General features: G+C 35.6%; 1 protein-coding gene across 3 annotated transcripts in view; it reads right to left on the bottom strand.

The window, feature by feature from the left end:
• The window catches only part of TNPO1 (transportin 1), a 94,083-nt gene that overhangs the window by 8,514 nt on the left and 71,705 nt on the right, over nt 1-13,864 (bottom strand). For 2 of the 3 annotated variants that reach the window (XM_055131778.1, XM_004608505.2), the window contains exons 19-24: nt 9,566-9,664; nt 9,266-9,361; nt 6,335-6,410; nt 5,330-5,429; nt 1,988-2,062; nt 918-1,060 (exon numbers count right to left, since the gene is read on the bottom strand). In XM_055131778.1, the coding sequence (XP_054987753.1) occupies nt 953-1,060; nt 1,988-2,062; nt 5,330-5,429; nt 6,335-6,410; nt 9,266-9,361; nt 9,566-9,664 (554 nt within the window). In that variant the 3' untranslated portion in view covers nt 918-952. Of the gene's footprint in view, nt 1-917; nt 1,061-1,987; nt 2,063-5,329; nt 5,430-6,334; nt 6,411-9,265; nt 9,362-9,565; nt 9,665-13,864 lie in introns of those variants that run through there. The other variant, XR_008629254.1, reaches the window with a different exon arrangement.

Genomic DNA, 13,864 nt, shown 5'->3' with positions numbered 1-13,864 from the left:
TGAGGTTTGTGTTGAAATATTGAATGTAACCAAGGTAAACAGCAGTGCTTGGGGACCATATGTGGTGTCAAACATTGAAACTGGGTTGGATGTGTACAAGGCACTTAAGTGCCTTATCCACTATACTATCACTCTGACCCAGAATATTAAATATTTTGATTTACTGAGCCCATGACTATTCAATTTTTATCTGGTCTTTCCCCTAAAGACCACCATATAGAAAGTCCTTGGCATATCTCAGACTATGAGTTTATATTACAAACTAAACCACTTTTGCCCCCTCACACAGAACCAGTGTTAGAAACCTCTAGCAGGGCAAGACTTAGAAAATAAAACAGTTGAATCAATGTTGAATATTCTAACTAGCACATAAGCTTGCAGTCAAAGCCTTGGGTTCAAGCCTCTGTAGTGCTTGTGATTCCCCAGTACTGCTGGAGTGATCCAAACACAGAGCTAGGAGTAGCACCTGAACACTGCTGTGTGACTCCCCTCAACTAAAGAATGTCTAAATATAAAATAAATATTCAAAGTAGAGCCAGGCAGCATTGCTGGTTCCCCACAAAACATTCTTTAGCTTTTGCTTATGTAAATTTGAGGTCCAATATAGCATGATAATGTACTACTGAAGTTCTGTAGAAAATGAGTAGGTTTGGGGCTGGAGCGATAGCACAGTGGGTAGGGCGTTTGCCTTGCACGCAGCTGACCCGGGTTCGATTCCCAGCATCCCATATAGTCCCCTGAGCACTGCCAGGGGTAATTCCTGAGTGCAGAGCCAGGAATGACCCCTGTGCATTGCTGGATGTGACCCCTCCCCCCCCCAAAAAAAAAGAAAATGAGTAGGTTTTATTCTATTCTGCAGTTTTGAGTTCACAGCCCAAGTTTCTTCATCAAGAAAAAGTCCAAATCTTACAACTTACCTCTAATTATGGGACTGCAGCATTCAAGTGTGAGATTAAACACCATAAAAAGCTGCAAGACGCTCTTTTAAGGGAAGTGGAAACTGGTCAGAGAAACGCCTCCAATTTTCATCCCCAACTTGATTTTTAAATCCATGAAGGATCTGCAAAGAGCAGGAAAAAAATTTTATTAATGAGAAAAACCCAGATCTGTATAACACCTGAAATCAAACACTACGGTCTTGATATTGCATCCATTTTAAAGCAGCATTTTCAAACTGTTGGAGCAACCCACCCATCTCTATTTCCATCTGCCTTAACTGCACTTCACCATATGACTTTGAAAAGTTAAGATTGCAAGAAATAAACTTTTATAGTAATAGTGTATATTAAAAGCAATCTCTCATAATCTTTGTCATATGAAACATATATTAAAAAAAACAGTATAGAGTACAATTTTTTAAGTTTTTGGGCCATACCCGGAAATGCTCAGGGTGCATATGACTCTGCACTCAGAAATCACTCCTGGCAGTGCCCGGGGAACCATGAGATGCGGGGGATCGAACCCAGGTTGGCCACATGCAAGGCAAATGCTCTACCCACTGTACTCTGGCCCCTACAGTACAATTTGCATGCCATTAATTTTTTTCCAAATTGTAATATACGAAGTCTTGTGTTCATGGCTCCAACTATTTCCCTATTTTTAGTACAGAGTAACTGACATGGAAAGTAATACTTTATTTATTTTGCTATGGCTGAGTGCTGACTGGAGTTCATCAAAAAGACACTAAGACAAACAACAAGCTGTATAACATTATCCTATATAGAGGACTTGATTTGTTCAATAGTTATTCCATTAATTTCACTTTGCCACATTCAAGAAAAATATTTTTTATAGATGGGATAATGGAACCAGATGACCCATGTGACCCACTTGAGACGTTTTTGAAATACATGCTGTTTTTATAGACAACGCAACTTTTTTTTAACCATAAACAAAGGTTATTTGAAAAATCTTTAGTTTCATATGAAATAACTTCAAACTAGGATTTCAAAGATCCCAAGACATGCATCATTAAGCTCTTTGTTACCTTACAGAACATGTCCCTCAGATCATCTTTTGGGTTAATCCACGATGCAACAGCATCACAAAAAAATATAAAATCCTGCAACAAACAAGAAATACATTTTAACTGACATTTAACATCAAAGGACATGTCAATCTCAGAAAACATATCATGATACAAGCCTGCCACAGGTAAAACATTTTAAAATCAATTTTGATCATAAGGTATCTAAAACATTTATTTAATGGTGGTCCCTATTACTCTACCATCAAGAAACTTCTGATTCAAGTCTATAATGGAATTTAACATTTTCCTTTGGTATTTTATTTTCCACCATAATACAAAAGCCTCAGTCTCATAAATGTTTAATAACGGCAATGGACTAAGAAACAAATTGACCGATTTTAAAGTACCTTCATTTAAGGGACAGAGAGATTGTACAGCAGGTAGAGCATTTGTCTTAAATGCAGCCAACCTGTGTTGAATCCCATATGGTGCCCCAAGCTTTGCCAGGAGTAATTCCGGAGTGCACATTTAGGAGTAAGCCCTGAGCACTGCTGGGTGTGGCCTCCAAAAAACTAAAAAAAAAAACTACACCCACTTAATCATCAGATTTTAAAAATTATACAATCTGGAGTCCAGTGCTAAATCAAGAGTTCAATCCAGCGACTTAACCATTTGTCATCAGTGGGATCACAAAGTCTCTCTTTGTGATGATCTCTGTTCATCACAAGAACAGAAACAAGTGGGAAACCAAATTCAATTAAACCACAAAATTCAATAATTTTATAGCTTAACAGTCTAGAAATAATTTGGATCTAGTCAAATATTAACAAGCTTAGTTTTTGAGTGAATGAATCTAGGGCTGGGTTGGAGCAAATACTTGGTATGTACAAGGCCCCAAACTTGATCTCTAGCACCTTATGGCACCTAGAGCACCAATGATAACTGCCCTGATGGCTTCTCGCACTGCTGAGACCAGATTGCACTTCTTCACTGGTCTAGTCACTGATTACACCACCTCAGAGTGGGCTCCAGAGCAGTGTTTGGGAGCTCCTCCTTCCTCTACCCCAGCCCATCTTCAGGTAGAGGATTATGTGAAATGATAAACTTAAAAAAAAAATCCAATTTATAAACAGTATCCAATACAAACCAAAGAGAACAATTAAAAATTACTATTTTCAAGAACATATGGTCTCTTAAGTACTGCCAGGAGTGATCCCTGAGCACAAACCAGATGTAAACCTTGGGCACTGGCCGGTACAGCTTAGCTTAACCCCTTCAATCCTCCTAAAATTAGAAGTCTTATATAGGGGCCAAAAAAAAATGAGATAGCTCAAGAGCTGAGAGCTCCCTCTTCATATGCAGTAAGTATGGACAAGATCCCATGGTTTCTAAGCACCAGATATGGCCCCCAAACCAAATAAAATAATTATAACTCCCATCCCCACAAAACAACATATACCCATCTATAATTTGTGATCAAGGGGCTGAGCACATGCTTTACATACAGAGGCACAAGTTTGATTCCTGGCATATTATTCCTTAAGACTGCCAAAAGCAACTACCAAGCATCATTGGATATGGCCCCAAAACCTACCAACAAAACTGAAACATAAAGCAGACATTTCTCTTATTTCTATTTACAGTTGGAGCCAGAAAGTTAGTACAGCAGCAAGCATGCTACCCTGCATGCAGCCAACCTGGGCTCAATCACGGACAAAGCATATAGTATCTTGAGTACCACCAGAAGCATCCCAACCACCCTCTCCCTAGAAATCACCAACTCTATCTAACCTGGTAGTCCTTTTGTGGCTAGATATATAAATAACAGTATTTTAAATGCTAATTCAAAGAAGAAAAAAAACTGACTACAGTGCTGGTGAGAAAAAGCTCCTCCATAATAGAGCATATAATTAGATAACTCTTAAAACACATTAAGATGACACAAAATTTTTTTAAAAAAAGGTTAATGCAAGGTGTTTTGTTTTGTAACTAGGGATAATCTCTTACAATATGAACTTGTTTTCACAGTAAGTCAAATGATGGCCTAGGAATGCGTCTCATTTTGTCTTACATCTAATGAGGTCATGGATTCCATCCCCAAGATCACAAAAGATTACAAAAATAGCAAGTTAATATAAATTTTACAAATTTAAAATCACCCCAATTTTTTCCAATTAAAACTTGTTAAGTTTTTAATATTTGTCATATATATCAATGTGAACTTTATTATCTGGTGATTTACAATGCCTCTAAATTAAAGTGAACATTAAAGCAACATTACTGATGATAGGAAACAGCAGGTCTCAGTTCAAAATGTTCAAAGCAAAATTTTTTTGAAAGGGTAAGTTTTATTCTTTAAAACCCTTCCCATGCTTTCTTTTCCTTACAACTTACTTGTTGAAGAACTTGGACCTAGAGTCCCATAGCTTGCATTTTGCTGATTTCGTATACATGGTGTAAATCAACATGTTCCTTTATGCTTTGTGTCCTGTAGTTGGAACCAGTTTTGTTTAGACTCATGCTTGATACACAATTAAAGAAAAAAAAAATCTAAACAGGTAAAGTGTTGCCTTGCATGCAGTCAAAGCCGGTTCAATCCCCTGCAGTGCAGTGCTTGCAGTGCAGTACCACTGGGAGTGATCCCTAAGCAGAGCCAAGAGTAGCACCTGAACACTGCTGTGTGTGACTCCCTTCAATTAAATGTCTAAACATAAAATAAAGACAGAAAACAGAATGAATAAGTCATACACTCTAAAATGTGTTCATTGTTGTGGGTCCATACTCAGTTTTGGGGTGTGGGGTGGTGGTGCTAGAGGATAGCCACAGCCATTCCTGGAGTGCTCAGGGCCCACATAATACCCCAATGCATTGCATGTGGTCTCTAACTAACCAGGTCAGTTGTAATGGTTTCAACACCTGGTTTGGTTCTATTTTATTCACTACTGACTTTCTAAGTAACAGAGAATCCTACTACTTGGTCACTCTCCTAACTACCACCAATTTGATGTTTGTGAACGAGACATGTACAAAGCAAATGAATTCTTACTGTGGATGAAAAAAGCCTTGGCTCCACACAAAATTACAATTTTACTCTTCCAATTACTTCTTTTACATGATAAAAAATGTTGGGAAAAGTTAATATTACAACATATTAAGAAATGTACACTGGATATATTTTGTGGCTGGGGATACGGCTCAAAGGGCTAGAGCCCTCTGCATGCAGGAGCCCTGGATCTGTCCCCAAAACACTGCAGGGAAGGACTTCTGTACCAGTGAGTTGGCAATAGCCTCCAAATAAACAAATATGTAAAAAAAATACAGAATGAGTTAGTAGCCTCAAAAATGTGATGTACATCTTACTTGGATCACTCCACTGGGATTCACACTGATCATGGTACAAATCCCACGAAACGCTGAATCCTTTTCCTCATTGTCCCTTATGTTTCTCAGAGAGGTGCACCTATTGAATTACAGAGATGAATTTAGCATTTAAGTAAAAAGCAGGTTCAATTACAATAATAATGGACAGTATTTAATGGAATAAGCACCATGGTATAATATTTTTATTAAAAGATTTTTAATAAAGATTAAGTTTCTTATCCTTTCTCCTGTATGTTGGGCCCATCTACCTTCAATATAATAGAAATCTTGAAATTCTTATTTTCTTATTAATAGACTGCATCTATGAAATGGACAACTGACATTTATCTCCCTCTTAAATAACCAATAAGCTTAAGTCAAGAATAAATTATTATATTAATTAAAAAATCCTGTATTTGACCTGTATTCCATTAAACACTACTAGAAATGACTTGGATTGAAAGATTATCAATTGAAAGAAGCAGACCAGAGAATATACTGCCACAATATAAACTATTATTATACAACTTATGATGTAGGTAGTTAATTTTAACATTACCAAGCAAGTAAGAATTTTACACATAACAGATTTAAACAAGTATTTCTTAATGCAATCCAATTTTACAAATTAATTCTAAAAAAGAAAATGCAAAAACCTAAATTTGTAGAATTTGCATGCATCTTTATTTTACTGGTGGATATTTAAATGCCTTTTAAAAATATATCTATATATAATCAAGCTTTTTTTTTTTAAACACAGCAAGCATGTGACAATCTTATCCCATGCATCAATTAGTCGTTAGCCACAACATAAAATAAATATACATGACAATGCTACTAAAAAAACCTCACAAACCTGATAGGACAAGATTAGTCACATGGTTGGCAATGATTAAGGATTGTGATTTTTTGTAACCAACTGAAAATATATCTAAAAGTGAGATAGAAAGAGAAAGAAAGAGTGAAGAAAAATGAATTAAAAAAAAAAGATTGAATAATACACACCAGGGTCTTATAAACTGCTGTAGCATGGGGGCCACCTCTTGAGGACAAACGTAACCAAGACGACCAATTGTTATTGCTAAGGTAACGCAATCACGGTTATACACCACCAAACGCCAACCAAGACATGAGCAAATGAGGGGGAAGGAGAAAAAATAAAGAAAAAACAACAAATAACTCAGAAACAGAAACCAACAGAATTTGTGTATGATAATAAACATAAGATTTCACCAGTGCTGTTTATTACCACCCCCTAAAATAAGGGGCAGCAACATATATGGCATACTATTGGAAAAAGGAAAATCAAAGGAATTTAAAAAAAACTTCAAAGATTGAGAGAACACCAAAAACCATGATGAATTGTTTTTCTCGCTCAAACATTAATATCTTATTACGTTAAAAAGGTGAGCGAATGAGTAAATAGATTTAGATTCTTCAAAGCAATTATAATTTCAGAATTTAGTCACTATTACTTTTCCCCAAGAAATATCAGTAAATGTGCACGAGTACATTTCTATTTACTCAAACAAACACACTTTGCAAAAGTTAAATTTCTGTCCCAATTCTATGTTTTTTTGCAAGTTATTTCCATCCTTTGAAAAGTTAAAATATAGGACTTCAATATGAATTTTGGAAGTTTTTTTTTTGGGGGAGTAAGTGGGGGGAAGAGTTTCCATAACAAACTAGTGGATTAGTTGATGCCTAGTATTAAAGTCAACTGTCAAATTTTAGGTGTTATGATACACACTAAATAAGACAATTGCTGTGTTATGTCAAATCCCACTTAGAAAAAAAAGACAGTAATAATAATTAACCATCTAATTTAAAATAATATCTAGCATAAACAAAATTTAGACAAGTCCACTCCAATGTCATGGGAGATGTGGACCACAGGAACAAAAATACTGGCCAGCTGTAAAAGTTATAGCATAAAGTAGATGAAACATCATACTGATAAGCTAGCTAGTATTTTAACAAGAAAAAATTTTTATATGAAATTCAATCAAACATACTGTCATATCAAAATTCAGGAAGTCCTTAAACTTAATTAATTATAAGAGCTTAAAACAAGTGCAACTCAGAATTGCATTCTGCAATTCAAAGGTACATACATAAATACATTTATACACAACGGAAAAAAATACAAACAGAAAACAAACCATGAGGTGCTTTAATGGTGTTCTCTCAAAAACTTACAGGTTAACCTTTCATAAAAAAAGGGTGGGGGGGATAAAGAAAAATGTTTCAGGATTACTTGAAGCAAACTACACAGATAATACTAAAATCCAGCAGATTTATATGAAGCAAGAGAAAGAAAACCTATGTTCAAAGACACAAACTATGCAACATTCTCATTAAACAGGCAAGTATGAACAATCCAATGAAACATGCGATAAAGCAGATGATGGTCCATTGAAAAAGTTCAGTGTAGGATATACTAATTGGAAAAAAACAAATAACTGATAGACTATATAATTGACTTTAAATAACAGTGACTGGTAATTAAGCTGCTAAAATCCAGAGATATTAGCCACTGACAAATATTTTAATGATCAAAATAGAAATAATTATTTTAAAGAAATAATTAAGTGAAACATTTTCTGCAGTCACTTGTAGTATGAGTAATCTGGTGGATCCCAAGTGCTTTCCTCAATTATATAAATTCAATCTGTTAATTTATAAGTTTATGAGGTAGATTATAAACTAGGTTTTTTTTAAATTCAAAGGATTATATTCTTATAAAGCCAATTTATTTAAAAAACTATAGCAAAATTACCAGTTGATATCCCACAAGAAACTTTAATATACATTACATTCAACATTTATTTGCAAATATGCATTCACATTTAAAAAAATAGACATCTTTTAAGTTCAACAGTAATTTTTATAATGTTAAGTGTTCCAAATCTGAATGTCATGTATAGGTACTGCATTCTAGAGGATAAAAACCTGGCAATATTCTCATAAGCATCCTATATATGGATTTTTGTATGTTTCAACAAAAAAGATCTGATTTATTTTGTGATATAAACAGTACCCATACAGCCAAACAGTCATACTGTCTCATAAATAAAAGATTTCCTTCCATACCAATAAACATATCAATTTCAATTACATTAAGATTTAATACTTTTGATAAATGAATAACAGAAAATTAAAATGCCTTTAAAATAAATTTTCTCATTTAGAATACCTTAATCTCTGACCAGTACTTCTGATAAGACCCTCACTAAGTATGAATATATTCCCAGATCAACTTAACGGGATATACCTGACTGAAACAAATATTTAGATCTTTCAGTCATAATATTAGCAAATTCAAACAGGATGAAAAGAAATCATCCTGAAATGTGTTCTATAGTATGGAAGGTACTCTTTAATAAAAAAACATGCTCTTCATAAATGCAAAAGAGAAACAAGCCCCCTGAATAAGAATGATGTATAGCTTAAATTTTCAATTTAAGATTTGAGTTAACCAATTAGCCACTATACTGCAAACTATTTTTGGCTATATTTTTAAAGGTTAAAAAAAAAAATCAATTCCCAGCTCCCATTACTCTCTGAATGCAAAATTTCTATTTGCTGGGGTACATTTTAGGGAATATTAATATACTAGAGTAGGGGAGAAATTTTTTTTTTATATAATGTAGAAGGGGAGAAATTTTTTTTGTTTTTAAATACTGGTTATGAAATTGCCACTGAAATAGTATATTTCGTTACTGAGAATTCAAAAAATGTATCAACTTAATTGGGTTTCTGAAGCTGGCTTTGCTTTGGTTTCTCTATGCATCTTAATTAAAAAAATTAAAAGGCAAATTAATTTCCTCTAAAGCTGTTAAAGCTGTCTTTGCTTTGGTTTCTCTACGCATCTTAATTAAAAATTAAAAGGCAAATTAATTTTCTCTTCACCGTAACAGTTCAGTCTTATGGTACCTGTATTCTCTAACAACGTCTTTGGTGTGTTGGGTCTGTTAATGATTTCTACGAGCTGGTGCAACACCATAGGAATATAAGGCTGCATCTCTATACCTAGATCATTATCGAGAGAAAACAAAAAAGAAAAATTTAAATGTTAAAATAACGTAAAATATTTTGCTCTCTTTATTAACTGGATTCAAAGCAGTACACAGACATTAGAGCTTATCAAACTGCATTCATATAGCACTTATCAATACATATAAATCTCATTTAAGAAAAGACAATTAAAAAGGGGGAAAAAATCTTAAATCTTACCCATTTGAATGGAGATTTCGCCAATTGCCCAAGTGGCATTGTTGCAGACTGAAATGAACTCTGGATTTAAGTTGGTTCCCAAAATTGGCATGAAATCAGCTAGAAAAAAAATTTTTTTAAAACACCATGTAGTAAATTTCTTAACAGCAGTAAATTGTACTTAAAGGAAATCTACTAGATTGAAACTAAAATCTAGGCCTTCTTTCAGTGCTGGGGATCAAACCCAAGATTTCATACATGGCAAGTTAAGTGCTTTATTGCTAAATTACAGCCTCAGCTCCAGTATTTTTTTTTCTACTTTTCTATTGAATCACTGTGAGATAGACCATTATACAGCTGTTCATGATTGGATTTTAGGATGTGAGGGCGATCTGGCTGCGACATCTGTCACCCCATTGATCGCTAGGGTTGATTCGGCTGATCTTGCTGGCTAGGCGGGTATCTCCTTCCTCCCTCACCGCTCCATGTGCGTCCCTCCTGAAGCTGTGCGCTCGGTCGAAGAGGACGGCCTTCCCCGAATAGAGATGGAGCGGCCTTCGGTCAAGGGTATACGAGTAGCTGTGCTCCCCTGCTAGAACCTCCAAACAAGCTCTCATGATTGGATTTTAGTCATACGGTATTCCTACACCCATCCCTCCACCCGTGTACATTTCCCAGCAGCAGTGGTTGCCTCCCATCACCCCCACCCCCTACCTGCCTCTATAGCTGGTACCTTTCTTATCTCTCTCACCCTTGGGCCCTCTCTTTTTGGGCATTGTGGTCTGCAATAGTGATACTGAAAGATTATCAAGAATATCCCTCAACTACTTTTTTTGTTTTGTTTTGCTTTTTGGGTCACACCTGGCGATGCACAGGGGTTACTCCTGGCTTTGCACTCAGGAATTAACTCCTGGCGGTGCTCAGGGGACCATATGGGATGCTGGGATTCGAACCCGGATTGGCCGAGTGCAAGGCAAACACCCTACCCGCTGTGCTATCGCTCCAGCCCCTCCCTTAACTACTTTTAAGTATTATTTTTTAAAAAGGTGTGAACAATTATCTATTTTGAGACACTCAAGGAATCTACTCTGGCCAATTGAGCTTTCATATGAAGTACTGTTCTTTAGAACAGAAACTTTAGTATTTTTAGATATGAAGAATTGGTCAGAGTGATCACTATCAATCAATAGATGAGAAAGTTCAAACTGAAAATGAAGAAAACACAATATAACTTTCTTCAAAGCTAGTTTTCCATATATGCAATTTTTAAAAATCTTTTTTTTTTGCTTTTAAATTAACTATCCTACTGCTCAAGATTGTGATATGGGAATCACACCACTCAATTAAAAAAACAAAGATTTTACAGGCTAGAGGCAGGACACACAAAACAAGTTTGGACTACTGCTTTGTCAGAGCAGAGATGACTCAAGAGTCAATTTGATTAAAAGTTCACTGTCAGCATAGAACAATTTTTTTTTCTTTTTAGGTCACACCCGGCGATGCAAAGGGTTACTCCTGGCTCATGCACTCAGGAATCATTCCTGGCGGTGCTCAGGGTACCATATGGGAAGCTGGGAATTTAACCCAGGTTGGCCGCGTGCAAGGCAAATGCCCTACCCACCGTGTTATCACTCCAGTCCCAGCATGAGCATAATGAGTTCACACTAACACTCATTGTACGATGGGGAAGGAGAAGGAAAATCCCACCAAAATTCTGAAGCACAATATATATGCCTGTGGAGGATGTTGGGATTGATTCATTATATTCAACACTGGTAAATAAAGACAATTCTGAATCAAGTAATCATTCTGCCTCCCCTATATGAGTTGAACCCCAGAGCAGAAATTTATTGATACAGGGAAATATCTCTATATATGTATCACATCAGAATTAAAATCTTTTTGACTTTTACTTATTTGGGATGGAAGGACATTTGAGCCATACCCAAGCAGTGGTTCAAGGGATATTCCTAGATCTGTGCTCAGTAACGAACTCTGGCAGTGCTCAGGGGACGGTATGTAGTGTCAAGGAAAATGGCTTAACCCCTATACTGTTTCTTCAGCTCCTAAAGTATTATTATTAAGTCCTAATAAAATGAGTGAATCTAAACCAGAGTTTCTTGTCCTCAGTAATACTGACTTGGTTCGGATCATGTGGTTACTGGGGGAAAGGAAGAAAGTCTCACAAGTGTTGTAGAATGTTTTACTAACATCCTTTTATCTTCTTCCCATTAGTTAATACTACCACAACCCAGTGATAACGAAGTATCTTCAGACACTGCCAAATGTTTCTAGGTAAACGGAGGGGGCATGAGATTGAGTGGAGAGTATGAAAATTGCCGCCAACTAAAAATCACTAACTCAGAAAATTATAGTTGTAAGAAACAGGCAGCTGGCTTATCGACCACGATCCGGAGGCCAGCTAGACTACTTTTGGTACCAGCAACTGCTTCCAGCAATGTCTCTAGACTGTGAACTAAGCCATAGCCCCATGCTGCCCCAGGAAGGGAAATGATGCAATTTCTAACATAAATCTCCCTGGACTTAATTACTAAAATACAGAAATCCTAAACCATATCTCTTAATTCTCAGCAATGGAAAACTAATTATCAAATGCTCCTTGTTAGCAGGGCTTTTTTTTTTTTGGGGGGGGGAAACTCCAACAACAATAGTGAATTTTGTGTTGAAATATGGAATGTAATCAAGGTAAAGAGAAAATGAAGTGAAATTTATCAGCTATGCAGGCGGGGGTGGAAAGGGTGAGAAGTATACTGGGGTTTTAGGTGGTGGAATATGAGCATTGGTGAAGTGATGGGTGTTCGAGCATTGTATAACTGAGACATAAGCCTGAAAACTTTGTAACTTTCCACATGGTGATTTAATCAAATACATAAATTAAAAGAAAAAAGGCATCTGATGATCTGAAGGCACATAAGATCTATAAAATCTTAAGAAATAACATCTGCCCACACAAGCTGAAACTGAAAAACTAAATTAGATCACAAATATTTATAGAGAACAAGCCTTTCATAAAACAAGAATTTAATATCTATTTTCACTAATAGCAGTGAATTTGATAGTTAAAAACAGTAATTGTTATTTTATTGCTCAAGGTTCAGAATATGGCTATTTATAAACATAACTGGGAACTGGGTGAAAGAGCTGAAAGTTATAAACTTCCAATTATAAGTTTTATAAATTTGCTGTACTATGCCAATCATAGTTAATAACAATAGTCACTAAGAGAACACATCTTAATGTTACAAAGAAATGAAAAAATTCTAACTATGAATTTATAATTATAAAGATGCTTGTCTTGCATGCGTCTAACCAGATTTGATCCATGGCATCCCAAATTGCCTTCTGAGGGAAATACACATATATTTTACAGATATTTATATAAAAGCACACAAGGCTCAACCTTTAATAACATGTTAGTTATCTCTTATAGAAGGGCTTAATGGCCTCTCCGTGAAATACAACAATCTTCACATTCTTTCCTCTAAGGATACTTTTTTGTACCATTTTCAGCGATAATAAAAATATATTATTTTGGTTCTGCTTTGGGGCAGGGACTGGGGTTCAGGATGGAAACATCTGAAATACAGTGGTTGGAAGGTGTAATGGTGGTGGGATTGCTGTGTGAGTATAAAATGTAATCAAATATTGTGAACTACTTTATAAAATAAAAAACAACAAACAAAAAAAAACCCCAAATGGTCCTCTGAGCCCATTTAGCCCAATTACTAGGAGTAATTCTTGAGTGCGAAGCCAGGAGTAACCCCTGACCATTGCTGGGTATGACCCCAAAACTACTAACAATAAAATCTATAGCTATGTTAAATTTATCACGGAAATCATTTTAATATCTATAAAAATTTTGCAAAGTTGTGGACTTTAAACTAAAATGATATCATATGCTAATCATCTCAATAAAATTAGAATTCCAAACCATAAATAAATCATGTTTTACAATGAACTGATTTGTTTAATTTTTAGGTCACATCCGGTGATTTTTTTAGGGCATATTCTCCTGTCTATTATGCTCAGGGATCACTATTGGTGGGACTTGGGAACCTTACGGAGTGCAGGGGAGTGAAACTGGGTTGGCTGTGTACAAGGTAAGTGCCCTATCTTATACTTAGTGTACTATCTCTTTAGCCCCTCAATTAACTTTTAAACCAAGGTTTATTAAATCACAAAAAATAAACAAAAATTTACTAAGAAAAAACCTGCAGGTTATCCAGTTTCATAGGAATTCAGAATTCAGGTTAATTACTTAAATAATTTCTTACTTGCCTTCACAGAAGGCTGTCTCCA

The sequence above is a fragment of the Sorex araneus genome, chromosome 1 (genome assembly GCF_027595985.1).
Source record: "Sorex araneus isolate mSorAra2 chromosome 1, mSorAra2.pri, whole genome shotgun sequence".
Taxonomy (NCBI): Eukaryota; Metazoa; Chordata; class Mammalia; order Eulipotyphla; family Soricidae; genus Sorex; species Sorex araneus.
This window is presented reverse-complemented; position numbering and strand designations above follow the sequence as displayed.